The sequence below is a fragment of the Oncorhynchus gorbuscha genome, linkage group LG13, assembly GCF_021184085.1.
Source record: "Oncorhynchus gorbuscha isolate QuinsamMale2020 ecotype Even-year linkage group LG13, OgorEven_v1.0, whole genome shotgun sequence".
In the NCBI taxonomy this organism is placed as follows: Eukaryota; Metazoa; Chordata; class Actinopteri; order Salmoniformes; family Salmonidae; genus Oncorhynchus; species Oncorhynchus gorbuscha.
This window is the reverse complement of record NC_060185.1, coordinates 60,061,622-60,082,390: the sequence shown is the minus strand read 5'-3', so window position 1 is coordinate 60,082,390 and position 20,769 is coordinate 60,061,622. Positions and strand designations below refer to the sequence as shown.

Genomic DNA, 20,769 nt, shown 5'->3' with positions numbered 1-20,769 from the left:
AGAATACAACAGGTGTAGACCTTACCCTGAAATGGTTACTTACAAGCCCTTAACCAACAATGGCTATGGCTGTGGCTAGGGCTATGTTTATGGCCATCATTTACCTGTCTAATGACCCAGAGTAGTGATCTAGGAGAGGAGAGCTGGGCATCAGTGATTCATTGGTAGTAATATTATACACATTAATCATGACGCCTTATTTTCTTGACTCTCGAAATCATTCTACTCCAGCAACACAAGAAGATAGAGATTCCCTTAAGAGAGAGTGCTTCAATGGAGAGGTGGAATGTAGCCAACCTGACTGTATCTTCATAAGAACTAGCTGCTTGTCTGAGATATGGGCTAGCTGGGACTGAGCGGGGACTGCTGGTCATAGGGTAAATGAAGTAATAAAAAAAGAGAACATCCTGTCATGCAATGGTTTAGTAGTGACCCTCTGCATTATAGCCATGTATAGCAACATACATCAGGCCAAATCTCTAGAAGAAGCCAATGGGGATAAATAGAATATGCTTAGTTTGGACGGAGCTATAGTTGTTTCCCATTATAGTCTGAGAATTCTAAAGTTAGACAGTTGGGTGGATGAATGACTGAAATGTAATAACATAGGAGATACATGTACTACTAAAGCAACATGACAGAGACTGACTGTAAGTCTCTAACTCACCAAGTCTAACGGGAAAGTCTATTGTACAGTAGATGGTAATCTGTGTAAAGTAATAAAGTCATATGTCACTCAGGTCCTGGAACATGGTGGGAATGTTATGGCAGGTGCATGGTGGGAATGTTATGGCAGGTGCATGGTGGGAATGTTATGGCAGGTGCATGGTGGGAATGTCATGGCAGGTGCATGGTGGGAATGTTATGGCAGGTGCATGGTGGGAATGTTATGGCAGGTGCATGGTGGGAATGTTATGGCAGGTGCATGGTGGGAATGTCATGGCAGGTGCATGGTGGGAATGTTATGGCAGGTGCATGGTGGGAATGTTATGGCAGGTGCATGGTGGGAATGTTATGGCAGGTGTATGGTGGGAATGTCATGGCAGGTGCATGGTGGGAATGTCATGGCAGGTGCATGGTGGGAATGTCATGGCAGGTGCATGGTGGGAATGTTATGGCAGGTGCATGGTGGGAATGTTATGGCAGGTGCATGGTGGGAATGTTATGGCAGGTGCATGGTGGGAATGTTATGGCAGGTGCATGGTGGGAATGTTATGGCAGGTCCATGGTGGGAATGTTGTGGCAGGTGCATGGTGGTCATGTAAGCTACAATTCATCCACCTGCCTAAGACCCCATTCCGTTCCATTGGAAACAATATATTAATAACAAAATCTCAAGCTGAGGCAAATATCATCTGAAGAGTATCTGTGGGCTGTAGAGAGTTAGAGAGTGGCTCTCAGGTACTTAGGTAAGGAGGGCACTTACTTGAGCACATGTGTGGAGCCGTTGATCTGTGTGGCCGAGCAGGGGGGCCCTGGCTCTAGTATGGATGGCCGCCTGACGCTGTAACGCTTTCTCCCACAGCAGAGGATGATGAGGAAGGCACGGCGGAAGGACTTGTTCAAGAAGGCATAGAGAATGGGATTGAGCATGGAGTTAATGTAGCCCAGCCACAGGAACGCTGCCCACAGCTGGTCGGGAACTGTATAGCTTATGAAGGGGTCCACCACGTTTGTGATGAAGAAGGGGGCCCAGCACAGGCAGAAACAGCCCATGATGATGCACAGAGTCTTGGCCGCCTTTGTCTCCGTACGCATCCGGTGGTTGCGCTGGTGGTCGGCGCTGTCTGCCGAGGCGGCAGCACCCCCTGCCCGCTGCAGCACGCCGATTTGTCGAGCGTGCGCCCGTGCAGTCACATAGATACGCTGGTAAGCCAGTACCATCAGAACCAGAGGGATGTAGAAGGCCACCACGGAACACGTCAGAGCGTAGGGCTTGTTGACCATGAAGACACACGCCGTCGAGTTGGCTGCATCACCGCTGAACTTCCGTTCCTCTATCTACCAAGGGGTAGGGATGTGGTAACACCACACACACACACACACACACACACACACACACACACACACACACACACACACACACACACACACACACACACACACACACACACACACACACACACACACACACACACACACACACACACACACACACACACACACAGAAGAAAAACACATACATACATAGTTAATGTGTCAGTTCAATGAACTTTAGTTTCACAAACACAGTACAGTTATAATTCTGAGAACAGGTCTATGATATGACAAGTTGACATGGATGAGGACAATACCGTTCGATGACAAATTGTGGCAATTCATTATTACCATGGTGAGAGGATGGGCTTGTCAGGGTAGTCCACCACTTACAGTGGAATCCTGTAGGCTACTGATGATTAAGTTGATTTTTCTAAACAATGAAAATTAAGTAGGAGTGCAATGATGAACAGTGCACAAACCAATCTCCAATCAATGCTATTTCCTGAGCAGACTGACTAGGTCCAGACTGGGAAAGAAGAGGTTCTCTGAACTGATCCTTCATCACTGTCTTCTATCGGCACCCTGCCAGAATGTCAGGCCACTTTCACATCACATCTGTGCCTACTGCCTACGAATCAAAAGTGTTTTGAGCTCAGTCAGGAGAAAATGAAAGACACTGTGATCGAATGATATACACAACGCATCTTTTTATTTTTAAATCATGAACTCCATCTGCATTGGGGAGGCAGCTTTGACTGGGCTAGCGTCCTACCCACTGGGCACACACTTGTTCAATCAACGTTGTTACCACATCATTTCAAAGACATTACATTTAATCAACGTGGAATAGAGGTTGAATTGACGCCTGTGCCCAGTAGGTAACGTATTAGCTAGTCCTGGCTCAGGAGCCAATATTGAATAAATAATATTGGTCTATCTGTTAAAACTTGTCATATTTATCTGTATGCAGATGCCACTGTTATGTGTATCATTGCCCCAACTGTTGACCAGGCTATGTAAGACCTGCAATCTGAACTTGTTGCCTTACAGGAAGCCCTGGTTGGTTTAAAATGTGTACTTAAAGTGGGCAAGAGTAAATACATGTTGTTCTCTAATTCTTGCAAAAATGTTTCAAATGGTCTACATATTTATTCATTGGGTGGTTCTCCCATCAAATCGGGTTCCTAACTATAAATATCTGGGCATTTGGATTGACAAAGATCTCATGTTTAAAAAAACATATGTTTGAGCTAGTTAAAAAGATCAGATTTAAAGTGGGCTTCCCTTTCAGAAATAGATCTCGCCTCTCCCTAAATGTTGGTGCTCAGGGCACCACTGTGAATTAGGCTCTCCCGAATATATAAAAGCAAAAAATATATATATACATTTGATATCAAACCACGAATTAGCTTCTCCGAGGGGACCTGTCAGAAGATCTGTCCATTTGCCTCATGTCCTCAGCTTCTTTCACAGCTTGTTGTTTATTTGTTTATACATGCATTAGTATATCGACTGGGCCCTCTCGTTGGATGAAGCTTTGGCAGAGACACTAACGACTGAGCCTGGAGATGTGTTTCTGCTTGACATTCTGATTTGCTGAGTCTCATTTCTAGGTATATGGTTGTGGTCACTTGCAATGTGTAGACCTATATACACTCAGCGTACAAAACATTAGGAACACCTTCCTAATATTGTGTTTCATCCCCTTTTGCCCTCAGAACCGCCTCAATTCAATGGGGCATGGACTCCACAAGGTGCCGAAAGCGTTTCACAGGGAAGCTGGCCCATCTTGACGCTTCATGTTTCCCACAGTTGTGTCAAGTTGTTTGGATGTCCTTTGGGTGATGGACCATTCTTGATACACACAGAAAACTGTTGAGCGTTAAAAAAACTGCACCGTTGCAGTTCTTGACACATTCAAACCAGTGTTCCTGGCATCTTCTACCATAAGCTGTTCAAAGTCACTTAAAAGGCATCTTTTTGGCCCTTTAGAACACTTGCCTAGTCATTTGTCAGTACCACAGACAGTTTTTAGGTCCATTGTTTGATTAATTAGATGTAGGTAATAAGCTTATTCTAGTCCCACCTTACCGATAGAAACCCCATACAACGTCAAAGCCCATCATAAATACCTCCCAAACACACTGCTCTGGCCTCCCTTGACCGCAATAGTTCTTGTAATAACTTTCTTGGCAAAATTTTCTGGTTTGAGCCGGAGTATACTGAGGCTGAGTTGTTCCATTTGCGGGCTGACCAAGAGAAAAGAGCTATAGAGGGACAGGAGCGAACAAATGTTCAGGAAACACAGGCTCTCCCCAGAACGCATGGTGACTGATGTGGCAGTTGAGGGAGATACCTACTGTACCTTTACCAACAGACAGTGAATGTCTCGGCTGTCCAGAATGGGACCATTTTATTCCGAGAACGGAGGCGGAAGAACATCAGACTGACGATGCCGCAGAAGATGGCGCATATGTAACTAAACACTCCGATTTCTTGTCTATCATCAATAGTGTGTTGGAGAATGTCTTCAGAATGCCCAGGATCAACTGGAAACAACGTGCCACACCTGACGGTCCAAATGGGATGCTCTCTGAAGAGTAAATGTTTTGGCTAATATCACTCACAGGATATTTATATTACTCTAAGATGAAAATAAATAGCCTACATAATGACACCATTCCAAATGTATTTTCAAGTATACTGCCTACACTAAGAGGTCGACCGATTATGATTTTTCAACGCAGGTACCGATACCAATTATTAGAGGACCAAAAAAAAGATGATACCGATTAACCTGCCGTTTTTTCTTTTCATTTATTTGTAATAATGGCAATTACAACAATACTGAATGAACACTTATTTTAACTTAATATAATACATCAATAAAAATCCATTTAGCCTCAAATAAATAATGAAACATGTTCAATTAAGTTTAAATAATGCAAAAACAAAGTGTTGGAGAAGAAAGTAAAAGTGCAATATGTGCCATGTAAGAAAGCTAACGTTTAAGTTCCTTGCTCAGAAGATGAGAACATATGAAAGCTGGTGGTTCCGTTTAACATGAGTCTTCAATATTCCCAAGTAAGAAGTTTTAGGTTGTAGTTATTATAGGAATTATAGGACTATTTCTCTCTATACCATTTGTATTTCATTAACCTTTGACTATTGGATGTTCTTATAGGCACTTTAGTATTGCCAGTGTAACAGTATAGCTTCCGTCCCTCTCCTCGCCCCTACCTGGGCTCGAACCAGGAACACAACGACAACAGCCACAAACGAAGCAGCATTACCCATGCAAGGGGAACAACTACCCATTACCCATGCAAGTCATTACCCATGCAAGTCTCAGAGCGAGTGACGTTTGAAACGCTATTAGCGCGCACCCCGCTAACTAGCTAGCCATTTCACATCGGTTACACCAGCCTAATCTCGGGAGTTGATAGGCTTGAAGTCATAAACAGCTCAATGCTTGAAGCATTGTGAGGAGCTGCTGGCAAAATGCACAAAAGTGCTGTTTGAATGAATGCTTACGAGTCTGCTGGTGCCTACCATCGCTCAGTCAGACTGCTCTATCAAATATCAAATCATAGACTTAATTATAAGGTAATAACACATATAAATACAAGCCTTTGGTCATTAATATGGTCGAATCCGGAAACTATCATTTCGATAACAAAACGTTTATTATTTCAGTGAAATACAGAACCGTTCGGTATTTTATCTAACGGGTGGCATCCATAAATCTAAATATTCCTGTTACATTGTACAACCTTCAATGTTATGTAAAAATCTGGCAAATTAGTTCGCAATGAGCCAGGCTGTCCAAACTGTTGCATATACCCTGACTCTGCATGCAATGAACGCAAGAAAAGTGACACAATTTCACCTGGTTAATATTGCCTGCTAACCTGGATTTCTTTTAACTAAATATGCAGGTTTAAAAATATGTACTTCTGTGTATTGATTTTAAGAAAGTCATTGCTGTTTATGGTTAGGTACAGTCGTGCAACGATTGTGCTTTTTTCGCAAATGCGCTTTTGTTAAATCATCCCCCTGCGTTGCATCGATTATATGCAAACTAGTAATATCATCAACTAGTAATATCATCAATCATGTGTAGTTAACTAGTGATTATGATTGATTGATTGTTTTTTATAAGTTTTATGCTAGCTAGCAACTTACCTTGGCTTCTACTGCATTCGCGTAACAGGCAGTCTCGTCATGGAGTGCAATGAGAGACAGGTGGTTAGCGCATTGGACTAGTTAACTGTAAGGTTGCAAGATTGAATCCCGGAGCTGACAAGGTCAAAATCTGTCATTCTGCCCCTGAACAAGGCAGTTAACCCACTGTTCCTAGGCCGTCATTGAAAATAAGAATGTGTCCTTAACTGACATGCCTAGTTAAATAAAGGTGTAAAAATACTAAATGTAAAAAATCTGACAAATCGGTGTCCAAAAATACAATTTTCCGATTGTTATGAAAACTTGAAATCGTCCCTAATTAATCAGCCATTCCGATTAATCGGTCGACCTCTAATCTGAATGAACATTCTACATTACCATGGAAATTATTGCATCATGCATGGCAAGCAGTACCAATGTGCCAAGTCTGGAACCCACAGGACCCTGAACAATTTCTACCCCCAAGCCATAAGAGTGCTATATCGTTAAACAAAATAGCTACACAGACTATCTGCATTGACCCTTTTTGCACCAACTTTTTCACTCATCACATACGCTGCTGTTACTGTTTATTACACATTATTCCTAGTTATACGTACATATCTACTTATATGTACATATCTATATAGCCAGGTTATCGTTATTCATTCATAAAGTGGTAGGCCACAGAAGCTCACAGAATGGACCACCGAGTGCTGAACCGCATACCTTGTAAAAATGGTCTGCCCTCGGATGCAACACTCACTACCGAGATCCAAACTGCCTCTAAAAGCAACATCTGCACAAGAACTCTTCGTTGAGAGCTTCATGAAATGGGTTTGCATGGCCGAGTAGCCGCACACAAGCCTAAGATCACCTGATGCGCAATGCAAAGTGTCGGCTGGAGAGGTGTAAAGCTCAACGCCATTGGACTCTGGAGCAGTGGAAACATGTTCTATGGAGTTATGAATCACGCTTCACCATCTGGCAGTCCGACAGACAAATCTGGGTTTGGCGGATGCCAGGAGAATGCTACCTGCCTCAATGAACAGTGTCAACTGTAAAGTTTGGTGGAGGAGGAATAATGGTCTGGGGCAGTGTATGGTTCCGGCTAGGCCCCCTAGTTCTAGTGAAGATAAATCTTAATGCTACAGCATACAATGACATTCTAGACAACTCTGTGCTTCCAACTTTGTGGCACCAGCTTGGGGAAGGCCCTTTCCTGTTTCAGCATGACAATGACCCGTGCACAAAACATCCATTCGGAAATGGTTTGTCGAGATCGGTGTGGAAGAACTTGAGTTGTCTGCACAGAGCCCTAAACTCAACTCCATCGAACGCATTTGTGATGAATTGGAACACCGACTACGAGCCAGGCCAAATCGCCCAACATCAATGAGTGGTTGTGTCCAAACGTTTGATTGGTACTCTACACATACTCAACAAAGGACCAAATAAGATGATCAGTAAACACACTTTTGAGATAATAAGTGCTCCCCCCCCCATTTTAGTTGCAGAGATTCAGAGAGAGCTACAGTCAATGGAGAGCGCTGCAAAGATAATTAGAAGAGCAATATACGCAGATATAGACCTAGACAAAGCAGAATTGCTGAAGGAGGGTGAGGATGCCATCATAGACATCCAGGCATCCTTCGATGGCACTTGGCACAAGAGAGGATTCATGTCCAACTACGGGATAGGTGTGTGCATTGGTGCTGGTATCAGCGAGCCATAGAAAATGGTGAAGCTCCACCCTGTCACAAAAACCTTGGGAGGCCATTCATTTTTTAATAGAGAGGTTGCACAGAAAATGGTACCTGTATATCATAGGATGTTAAACGATAACGTCCTCAAAAGAATGTAGCATGGAGGAACCCAGAATGCAAATGAATGGCTGAACTCTGTAGTGTGGTCGCGATACTCCAAAACTGTGTTGGACAAAAACCGCATTGACGGAGCAGCCAATATGGCAGGGAGCCACTGCTATACCAAGTGTGATGAAGAAATTGTGGCTTGTCAGCACTTTGGTGACACTGGAGCAATCAGAGAGGAGTTGTGAGAGCTGATGCTGCTTCAATAGAGCGTGCCAAGTGTAGGCGCAGGTCCCATGACATAGTCAAGAAAGTAAAGCGTCAACAGCAACAACTCAAAGAGGGCCTTACATATGGGGCAGGCATAGCTGATTAATGTTCTGCAAATTTCAACAGCCATACAAAATCATTGTATGTGACAAATTGAGCAAAGTGATGTGAGAATTTGCCCCAAAATGCATATTTTCTCAACAGGCCAGTATTCAAAGCATATTCTCTATTGCTTGAAACAAATGTATGAAACGTGCTAATGTATTTGTAAAAGGTATGTTTGATGTTTATTTGTCAGTTTGGAAGTGATATATGAATAAGAGTTTAATTAATGTGACGTAAATGGTCATGTTTATGGAAAGTACATTTTAATTGCATTAACCTATCTTTATAGGCAATCGGTCATGAAGAGGGCACGACAAAGCCTATTCCCCCCCTCAGGAAACGAAAAAGATTTGGCATGGGTCCTCAGATCCTCAAAAGGTTCTACAGCTGCAACATCGAGAGCATTACTGACTGGTTGCATCACTGCCTGGTATGGTAACTGCTCGGCCTCTGACCGCAAGGCACGACATAGGCTAGTGCGTACGGCCCAGTACATCACTGGGGCTAAGCTGCCTGCCATCCAGGACCTCTATACCAGCCTGTGTCAGAGGAAGGCCCTGCAAATTGTCAAAGACTCCAGCCACCCCAGTCCTAGACTGTTCTCTCTACTACAGTATGGCAAGCGGTACCGGAGTGCCAAGTCTAGGACAAAAAGGCTTCTCAACAGTTTTTTTACCCCCAAGCCATAAGACTCCTGAACAGGTAATCAAATGGCTACCCGGACTATTTGCATTGTGTGCCTCCCCCCAACCCCTCTTTTACGCTGCTGCTACTCTCTGTTTATCATATATGCATAGTCACTTTAACTATACATCCATGTACATACTACCTCAATTGGCCTGACCAACCAGTGCCTCCACACATTGGCTAACTGGGCTATCTGCATGGTGTCCCGCCACCCACCACCCGCCAACACCTCTTTTAGGCTACTGCTACTTTCTGTTTATCATATATGCATAGTCACTTTAACCATATCTACATTTACATACTACCTCAATCAGCCCGACTAACCGGTGCCTGTATATAGCCTCGCTACTGTATATAGCCTTCCTACTGTATATAGCCTCGCTACTGTATATAGCCTTCCTACTGTATATAGCCTAGCTACTGTATATAGCCTCGCTACTGTATATAGCCTTCCTACTGTATATAGCCTTCCTACTGTATATAGCCTTCCTACTGTATATAGCCTAGCTACTGTATATAGCCTCGCTACTGTATATAGCCTTCCTACTGTATATAGCCTTCCTACTCTATATAGCCTCGCTACTGTATATAGCCTTCCTACTGTATATAGCCTTCCTACTATATATAGCCTTCCTACTGTATATAGCCTCTCTACTGTATATAGCCTTCCTACTGTATATAGCCTTCCTACTGTATATAGCCTCTCTACTGTATATAGCCTTCCTACTGTATATAGCCTCTCTACTGTATATAGCCTCGCTACTGTATATAGCCTCCCTACTGTATATAGCCTCCCTACTGTATATAGCCTTCCTACTGTATATAGCCTTCCTACTGTATATAGCCTTCCTACTGTATATAGCCTTCCTACTGTATATAGCCTCGCTACTGTATATAGCCTTCCTACTGTATATAGCCTTCCTACTGTATATAGCCTTCCTACTGTATATAGCCTCTCTACTGTATATAGCCTTCCTACTGTATATAGCCTTCCTACTGTATATAGCCTCTCTACTGTATATAGCCTTCCTACTGTATATAGCCTCTCTACTGTATATAGCCTTCCGACTGTATATAGCCTCGCTACTGTATATAGCCTCCCTACTGTATATAGCCTCCCTACTGTATATAGCCTTCCTACTGTATATAGCCTCTCTACTGTATATAGCCTTCCGACTGTATATAGCCTCGCTACTGTATATAGCCTCCCTACTGTATATAGCCTCTCTACTGTATATAGCCTCTCTACTGTATATAGCCTTCCTACTGTATATAGCCTTCCGACTGTATATAGCCTCGCTACTGTATATAGCCTCCCTACTGTATATAGCCTCCCTACGGTATATAGCCTTCCTACTGTATATAGCCTTCCTACTGTATATACCCTTCCTACTGTATATAGCCTCACTACTGTATATAGCCTTCCTACTGTATATAGCCTCGCTACTGTATATAGCCTCACTACTGTATATAGCCTTCCTACTGTATATAGCCTCGCTACTGTATATAGCCTTCCTACTGTATATAGCCTTCCTACTGTATATAGCCTCGCTACTGTATATAGCCTTCCTACTGTATATAGCCTTCCTACTGTATATAGCCTTCCTACTGTATATAGCCTTGCTACTATTATAGCCTCACTACTGTATATAGCCTTCTTACTGTTATTTTTCACTGTCTTTTTACTGTTGTTTTTTTACTTTACTTACCTATTGTTCACCTAATAATTTTTGTTGCACTGTTAGTTAGAGTCTGTAAGTAAGCATTTCACTGTAAGCTTGTACTCGGTGCACGTGACAAATAAACTTTGACTCAAAATGGCATGTTCCCGGTGGGCCAATTCATTTTTCTCTGTCTTCAAAGGACGTACATTCCCATGATTCCACACACAGGTTCTTAGGTCTTATAGGCAGACTTTAACAGAGGCTTTTTTATATATCTTGTCTCGTTTTGATTTTAAGTCTCATTTTATGTGTAAATATTTGCAAAATATTCATCCATCATACATGTGAAGTGTTTTTTAAATAATTCCATGAAGTTACAATATTTTGATAAACTGATCTGTAAAAGTCTGACCATTGAGTATCTTATCACAATAAAACCAACAACATAAAACCACATTGCCTTAAAGCAATGTGTTGAAAAACAGATTCTCATAAAATGCAAATTGGCGCATATTTAAGGCCGGCTTCACTCATTTGCATATTTACATATTTAAATAAATAAACCGTGTAATACAATAATATCTTGCATGTATGTATACTTTCAACGGTTAAAGTTTCAGTCTGATGAGAGTAAAGAAAGAAAAGAATCCCTATTAGCCTGTGGAGCCTGGCCTTAAATCAGAGTTCATGCCTGAAAAGTATTATTAGAATGAGAGATACAGTGGCAATAGTTTGTGAACCCTTTGGAAATATATGGATTTCTGCATAATTTCGTCATAAAATCATATCTGATCTTCATCTAGGTCACAACAATAGACATACACAGTTTGCTTAAACTAATAACACACAAACTATTATACGTATATGTCTTTATTGAACACACCGTGTAAACATTTACAGTGCAGGGTGGGGAAAGTATGTGAACCCTTGCATTTAATAACTGGTTGACCCTCCTTTGGCAGCAATAACCTCAACACAAACATGTTCTGTAGTTGCAGATCAGACCTGCACAATGGTCAGGAGGAATTTTGGACCATTTCTCTTTATCAAACTGTTTCAGTTCAGCAATATCCCTGGGATGTCTTGTGTGAACTACTCTCTTGAGGTCATGCCACAGCATCTCAATCGGGTTGAGGTCAGGACTCTGACTGGGCCACTCCAGAAGGTATATTTTCTTCTGTTGAAGCCATTCTGTTATTGATTTACCTCTGGGTTTTGGGTCATTGTCCTGTTGAATCACCCAACTTCTGTTGAGCTTCAATTGGCAGACAGAAAGCCTATATTCTCCTGCAAAATGTCTTGATAAACTTGGGAGTTCATTTTTCCCTCGAAGATGGCAAGCTGTCCAGGTTCTGAGGCAGCAAAGCAGCCCAAACCATTATGCTCCCTCCACCATACTTTACAGTTGGGATGAGGTTTTGATGTTGGTGTGCTGTTTCTTTTTTTCTCCACACATAGTGTTGTGTGTTCCTTCCAAACAACTCAACTGTAGTTTCAGCTGTCCACAGAACATTTTGCCAGTAGCGCTGTGGAACATCCAGGTGCACTTTTGCAAACTTTTTTGGGAAAGCAGTGACTTCTTCCGTGGTGTCCTCCCATGAACACCATTCTTGTTTAGTGTTTTACGTATCGTAGACTCGTCAACAGAGATGTTAGCATGTTCCAGAGATTTCTGTAAGTCTTTAGCTGATTCTAGGATTCTTCTTAACCTCCTTGAGTATTCTGCGCTGTGCTCTTGCAGTCATCTTTGCAGGAAGGTCACTCCTATTGAGAGTAGCAACAGTGCTGAACTTTCTCCATTTATAGACAATTGGTCTTACTTTGGACTAATGAACATCAAGACATTTAGAGATAGTTTCCAGCTTTATGCAAGTCAACAATTCTTAATCTTAGGTCTTCTGAGATTTATTTTGTTCAGGGCATGGTTCACATCAGGCAATGCTTCTTGTGGAAAGCAATCTCAAATTGTGTGGTGTTTTTTATAAGGCACGGCAGCTCTAACTAAAATCTCCAATCTCGTCTCATTGACTCCAATTAGCTCTTGGAGAAGTCATTAGCCTAGCGGTTCACATACTTTTCCCAACCTACACTGTGAATGTTTAAATGATAATATTGATCTAAGTCTATTGTTGGGACTTAGATCAACATCAGATCAAATTTGATGACCAATTTATGCAGAAATCCAGGTAATGCCAAAGGGTTCACATACTTTTTTCTTGCCAATATACATGTCCTCCGTTTAAACAAATCTAAAGTTCTTCCAGAGAAACATAAGCATAATGCTCATGACTATTCATGACTATAATAAGTTAGCGACTCTCTACCCATGCTCTTCATTACATCAGTCTTTCCCCCCGGTTCATTTGTTTTGGGTTGGTATATAGTAGAATTGGGTCTGACATTTCAATCCAGACTCCCTGCTGTTTCATTTTAGCATTACTATCACACAGTATCATTCAGCCGATGCCTTTCACTGAGCTTTCACTTACAGCCATCGTTTTATTATGAGCAGTAGCGGGAGATTGGACGAGATATGCGTTCAGATTGGACGACATGCTTATTACGTACTCAGTATCCTATCCTAGACACAGACTAAACCAAGTCTGAAAAGGTGATAGCCTAAAACAGCTTACACATATCCTACCAGATATACACTAAAACCCTTTTGGTTGTGTGGAGGTTTTTCTTTGTCTCATTGACATCCTATGGAATATAAAACATATATATATATATATATATATATATATATATATATATATATATATATATATATATATATACATATATATATACATATATATAAACATGTAGGTAGCACATAATGTGGTTTCAGATAAAGTTCCATTTGATCGTGTTCCACTGAATGGTTTATCAAATATCTGCAGTGTATATGCACATTGACACAGACAAATTAGTTATTACTCACCAAATGGTCTATTCCGATACTGTTCCATCCTAGCATTATGGGTAGGAAGGATATAAAGGTGGGGATTACCCAGCATCCTCCTAACATAAGAGCCACTCTCAGTGGTGTCATCTTATTCCTGTAGACCAGTGGCTGGCAGCAGATGGCATAGTACCTAGAGAATGAGAGGGAACACTATTATAAGACATATGGGGTAGAGGTACAGTGCATTCAGAAAGTATTCAGAACCCTTGACTTTTTCCGCTTTTTGTTACGTTACAGCCTTATTCTACAATTGATTCAATTGTTTGGTTTTTCTCAGTCTACACACAATACCCCATAATGACAAAGCAATTTTAGCAAATGTATTTAAAAAACGGAAATATCACATTTACATAAGTATTCGGATCCCTTTATTTTCAGGTCTCTCCAGAGATGTTAGATTGGGTTCAAGTCCGGGCTCTGACTGGGCCAATCAAGGACAATCAGAGAATTGTCCGGAAGCCACTCCTGCGTTGTCTTGGCTGTGTGCTTAGAGTTGTTGTACTGTTGAAAGGTGAATCTTCGTCCCAGTCTGAGGTCCCGAGTGCTCTGGAGCAGGTTTTCGTCAAGGATGTCTCTGTATTTTAAACCGTTCATCTTTCCCTCCATCCTGACTAGTCTCTTAGTCCTCGCCACTGAAAAACATCCCCGGGTTTCCACTGAAAAACATTGGGTTTCCTCCAGACGTGATGCTTGGCATTCAAGCCAGAGTTCAATCTTGGTTCCATCAGACCAGAGAATCTTGTTTCTCATAGTCTGAGAGTCCTTACACGCCTTTTGGCAAACTGCAAGTGGGCTGTTGTGCCTTTTACTGAGTAGTGGCTTCTGTCTGGCCACTCTACCATAAAGGCCTGATTGGTGGAGTGCTGCAGAGATGGTTGTCCTTCTGGTAGGTTCTCCCATCTTCACAGAGGAACTCTGGAGCTCTGTCAGAGTGACCATCGGGTTCTTGATCACCTCCCTGACCAAGGCCATTCTCCTCCGATTGCTCAGTTTGGCTAGGTGGACAGCTCTAGAAAGAGTCACGGTGGTTCCAAACTTTTTCCATTTAAGAATGATGGAGGCCACTGTGTTCTTGGGGACCTTCAATGCTACAGAAATGTTTTGGTTCCCTTCCCCAGATCTGTGCCTCGACACAATCCTGTCTTGGAGTTCTACAGACAATTCCTTTGACCTTGTGGTTTCGTTTTTTGCTCTGACATACACTGTCAACTGCGGGACCTTATTATAGACAGGTGTGTGCCTTTCCAAATCATGTCCAATCAATTGCATTTACCACAGGTGAACTCCAATCAAGTTGTAGAAACATCTCAAGGATGCTGTTGGAAAAGGGAAGGGGTCTGAATACTTTCCGAATGCACTTTATATACTGTATGATTTACATTAAGCTCAAGCTTTTCTTTCATTAGACGAAATGCTGTTCAACAAGTGTATCTTTCATGTAAAATGATACTTTGTGGAAAAATACATGATCCTTGTGATAAAGACAGATACAAGGTATATTTGTGATCTCAAAAGGTTTGATGATGCTATCTAAAGTCTTTTTATCATGTTAACAGCATACTGTACCTGAGAGTTTTGCTTTATCTCTGACATTTTAGACATCAAAGCGCTCTACCTCTCTGCTGGGAAAATGCTATTAGAGGGAAAGTGCTATGATCATTAAATTATTTGCAACAAGAAATTGGTTTCTAAAATCCCTGAAATGTCTTCAGCCACAAATTGCTACTTGGCCTGGCTAAACCCTCTGTCTGTAGAGATTGAGAGGGTAACCCTACCTGATGTCCCAGAGACCTCAAATTTGGACTTCCTTTAGCTCTTTAATGGACTTCAAGTTACAACATGACCACATGTCAAAGCTCTCAGATGTGATTGCTTTATGATTGATTTTTAACTGATCGTTGACAAATGACAGTTTAATGAATTCCTATTCCACTAAATAAAAAGCACAGAGATTGATCATTCCTTGCATATGTTGGCACAATTTCACCATGTAATATTTTCCCCACTGGATGGGGATTAGCTCAAACATCACATGAAACCCCAACCGGGTCACGTGGATGGCCGCCCAGTTGGTAGGCCTATGGATGAGCTGCTTGTCCCGTAGACTTTGATGTAGGCTCTAGAGTGGTAAACCTCTCCCTCTCTGACTAGCTCGTCCGGGTACCACTCTCTTTAGCTAACGTTCCACTCCTTGCCACTCATGTCATTTGCCAAACAGACGGATTTAAGGCATAGTTGCTGATTGGTAGTTGGAAACACAACAACGTAATGGAACATAGGCTGCACACAAGATTAGAATTTTAAGAATAACAACAAACAATACCGTTACGACCTGGTGCGGTCATTCCCTTGAGAGAAGGCAGTGTCTGACCTAAGACAGGGAATTTTTACGAAGATTAAATGTCAGGAATTGTGAAAAACTGAGTTTAAATGTATTTGGCTAAGGTGTATGTAAACTTCCGACTTCAACTGTGTGTGTGTGTATGTGTGTGTGTGTATATATATATATATATATATATATATATATATATATATATATATATATATATTATATCCAGCACACAAGAGCAAATTGCTTATTTCCTCAAATATATATATATATATATATTTGAGGAAATAAGCTATTTGCTCTTGTGTGCTGGATATAAAATAGGATATAGGATTCACAACGAATTGGAGGGAAAGTTTGAATGGCAGGCCGCTCCTATGTCTTCTGGTAGGAACGGCCTGACAGGTAGGATGCAATCCAAGAGTGTGGAGAGTCTGAGACACCCAGCCCTGAAAGGGTGGAGGATCTGATGGTTCACATTGTCGAAGGCAGCACATTTTTATTTTTGTTGAACCTTTATTTAACTAGACAAGTCACTTAAGAACAAATTACGTTTTTTTAAATGAGGGCCAACCTCAGCCAAACCCTCCCCTCACCCCGGGCGACGCTGGGCCAATTGTGCGTCATCCTATGGGACTCCCAATCATGGCCGGGTTGTGATACAGCCCAGATTTGAACCAGGGTCTGTAGTGAGGCCTCTAGCACTGAGATGCAATGCCTTAGACCGCGGTGCCACTCGGGAGCCCGGTTAGATCTAGGGAGGATGAGAACAGAGGACAGAAAGTCAGCTTTGGCAGTGCGGAGAACATCCGTGATACAGAGAAGAGCTGTCTCGGTTGAGTGACCCGTCTTTAAGCCTGAATGGTTAGGGTCAAGAAGATTGTTCTGAGAGAGATAGCAAGAGAGTTGGTCAGAAACAGCACACTCAAGTGTTTTGGAAAGAATATTCCCGAGGCCACAGGCTCCCCACAGTCAATCAGTTCTTCCATCCCTGGGCAGTATTCAGTCTCTCTCTCTCTCTCTCATCGTGCTCTGGCCAAACACCATTGCTGTAGTTGCTCACCCCTCGGCTTGGTGAGCTATTCCTGGCATGTGTTCACAACACCCTGATTTTGTCCTGGCAAAACTGGGGCCTACTGTAAGGGATCACAATACACAGGTCTCTCTCTCTCTCACTGTACCACAGCATTGCCCACTGCAGCCCATCTTCAAGGCACCACTATATTTACTCTCACTCTCATTGTTGATTTGACTCTGTCACCCTGAGGTTGTTTTCATGACTCAGAGGGGTGTTAGTGAGGTCATTTCATATTTCATTGCAGGTGAACTGAACTGGAGCCAACTGTTCACAACATAAATACATGAGCAGACCACCTGATTGGTCGGTCCGATGCACAAATCTGACACATCTGAAAGAATGTTTACCCAGAGTTCTTTGCAGCATCTTACCTCAGTGTTGTACTAGGATGCTTTTTATGTGCCTGCCTGTGTCTCTTGAGTAATGAGTACAATATGGCTCTGAAACAGCATGACTGTATTAATAAAATGTTTGTGAGTCTAGGCTAGATGGAGCATGGCTGTATGTGTGCACTGTGCTGCTTTTCGTCTCACCTAGCCAAAACCCGGCCTGTGTGTCAGAGGGCCAGAGGCACAGCAGCAGTGTGGACTGTTGACAGCAGGCCAGCCTTCTACATCTGTTCACCTGGCTTCTTGAGCTCACTTTGGCAACCAATAGCTACTTATAGGACATATAACAGAGCCTCAATGGAAAACAGATGGGACCAACAAAACAGGCACTTAAACTTGAATTACATGTGATCCATGTGATCAAGTTTGCTGCAGTAAGTAGTCAAGGTTGGAGTTTAATTTGAGAGACAGGAATGAACAGTAAAAAATGAAATAAAAAATCCTCACTCTTCGGATGGCTGCGTTTAATGACGGAGAAATGAAAAGTGTGACCAATCTTCATGTGAAATTAGGGAGCAAAACTTGCTTCACTTCTCCCTTCATCCTAAATGCCTGTTGTCAATGTTTGAACGATCCATCATTCATGTAAAATGCTCCTTCATGTCTTAAGCTTGGATGGAAAGGGGCATTATAGGAAGATGTGTAAAACTAAGGTCCAAGCTCTGCTGGCACCACACAAATGTATACTGAACAAAAATATAAACACAACACTTCAAAGAGTTTACCGAGTTACAGTTCATATGAGGAAATCTGTCAATTGAAATAAATTCATTAGGCCCCAATCTATGGATTTCACATGACTGGGAATACAGATATGCATCTGTTGGTCACAGACACCTTTAAAAAAAATGGGTCTCACAATGGGCCTCAGGATCTTGTCACTATGTTTTTGTGCATTCAAATTGCCATCGATAAAATTCAGTTGTGTTCGCTGTCCGTAGCTTATGCCTGGTCATACCATAACCCCACCGCCACCTTGTTCACAACGTTGACATCAGCAAACCGCTCGCCCACATGAAACCATACCCATGGTCTGTGGTTGTGAGGCCGGTTGGAAGTACTGGCAAATTCTCTAAAACGACATTGGAGGAGGCTTATGGTAGAGAAATCAACATTAAATGATCTGTCAACTGGTGGACATTCCTGCAGTCAGCATGCCAATTCCACACTCCCTCAAAACTTGAGACATCTGTGGCATTGTGTTGTGTGACATAAGTGCACATTTAGACTGGGCTTTTATTGTTCCCAGCACAAGGTGCACCTGTATAATGATGTTATTTCATCAGCTTCTTGATATGTCACACCTGTCAGGTAGATAGATTATCTTGGCAAAGGATAAATGCTCACTAACAGAGGTGTAAACGTATGGAACATTTCTGGGATCTTTTATTTCAGCTCATGAAACATGGGACCAACACTTTACATGTTGCCTTTATATTTATGTTTAGTAAATGTTGTGGAGAAATGAACCTGAAGGCAAATGAAAAGCAAACATCTGTGCTGTACAAGCAGAGACCAAAGCGCTAGCTATGAACATTTTATTTAAACTCTCTTCTATGAACGAGAAACAGATTGTCCGTTCAGGGTCACTGCGCTCTCTTGCCCTTTTTAAAAGCACCACTCTTAGTAAAACATAATTGCTCATGTGGCCTTTCTATTGGGCTGATCTGATATATACAGTTGAAGTCGGAAGTTTACATACACATTAGCCAAATACATTTAAACTCTGTTTTTCACAATTCCTGACATTTAATCCAAGTAAAAAGTCCCTGTTTTAGGTCAGTTAGGATCACCAGGCCAATTGGAGAACAACAAAGTTACTCTCGGCTACAGTGCATGTAAACACACTATGCTTTCTAAATCCGTTTAATTGACCAATAGAATTTGAACATTTAAGGCTTGAGGGGCAGATTGGAAATATGAGGAGAGAAACACGTTTTGAACCCTTCTAAAGGAAAAGACATAGCTAATATTGTTTTATGCGATAACTAAGTGACGCCCAAAGAACTGACATTTCTGTAGCATTTTTCTTACTCATAAAGATTTGTGAAATGGCCGAAATGAGTCTGTTTCTCTGTTCTGGCAAGACTCATGATTGTCTAAACTGGCTGGTAGCAGTCCTGGCTTACTGGAACTTCCCCTGGTGCTTGCAGCTTGACGCACGCAAGTAATAATCCACACACTAGAGTTGTGCAATACACAGGAGAGCTTACTTCACTTCACTGCGGGATGAAATGATGAATAAATGGAACCGTCCCATGTCACAACATTCATTCTCAAATGATGAATTCCACCATTCACCTTAAACACGTTTCCTTTTATACACTCTTGTCTCTATGGAATGGTGTGTACTCTCAATAAAACATCTCTAGAATATGGCCAGCAAAATTCCATCTGCCTTTAACATTAATTGAAGAGCTCTCAGTGGGTTAAACTTAAAAGCCATCTCTTCTCTGGGGAGAAGTGGAGAGCGAGAGAGAGAAAGAGAAAGAGAAAGAGAAAGACACACTCAGAAGAAAAGGCCCTTTTAATGCAAAATACTCTCTCTCTCTCTTCTCTCTCTGTCCTACTGTCTGACCTTTTGACCCCAGTAAGAACCATTCCAGAAACCGGAAACATTACCAGAACATTACCTAAGATGTCCATTAAGTTAGTTAGGTTTTATATAACATTAGGATTAACCATCCCAAAAACAAATGTTTTTGATAACAAAATATCCTCTTTTTTTTGTATTTATTAAATATCCTTGGAATATTCTCCTAATGTTCACCGAAATGTTGTGCACAGCATCTGTAATAACCACGACAGAACATTTTCAAAAACCTGTTCTCATTAGGTTTCCAGGTAATGTAATGACACAATATACCAGTAATGTTCTTAGAACATATGTGTGGGCATAGGCAGACGTTGCAATTGGAGGATGCATTTTAGGGATATTCTGTAATTATATTTAATAGGCTACATCTGTCGATACAAACTGTCATGACTGTCCTGTGAGGATCACAATGGGTGAGATCATCTTGGCAATGATTGACAATAACCAAACCTTCTCTCACCCACTGAAAGGGGAAGGAGGGGACTGGGCCAGTTTGACAGTTCACACCGTGTTGTAAATTACAGGAGGAGGGTGGGCTCTTTCTCACCCTTTAGTGTCAACAAAGGAATGCCTTTGTTTCACAGATAGTTTTCCATTTGAAACTCTAACATGGTTAAAAGTGGATACAGGAACAATATTTCTAACATAACAATGTGAGGAATGGTCAGTGAGGAACTATAGAAAAAAATGTATGTCATATGGGTTTTCATTTTGTGATGTCATTAAAAATGCATGGACGAAATACT

The 20,769-nt window shown here is 41.8% G+C and overlaps 1 protein-coding gene across 5 annotated transcripts in view; it reads right to left on the bottom strand.

Annotated features, from left to right (window-relative positions):
- The window catches only part of LOC123993226 (5-hydroxytryptamine receptor 4-like), a 147,780-nt gene that overhangs the window by 55,993 nt on the left and 71,018 nt on the right, over positions 1–20,769 (bottom strand). For all 5 annotated transcript variants that reach the window (XR_006831400.1, XM_046295132.1, XM_046295133.1 and 2 more), the window contains exons 5-6: positions 13,608–13,761; positions 1,427–2,001 (exon numbers count right to left, since the gene is read on the bottom strand). Coding sequence is in view for 4 of the 5 variants with exons in the window: in XM_046295132.1 (XP_046151088.1) it covers positions 1,427–2,001; positions 13,608–13,761 (729 nt within the window). In the remaining variant the exon portion in view is untranslated. The remainder of the gene's footprint in view (positions 1–1,426; positions 2,002–13,607; positions 13,762–20,769) is intronic.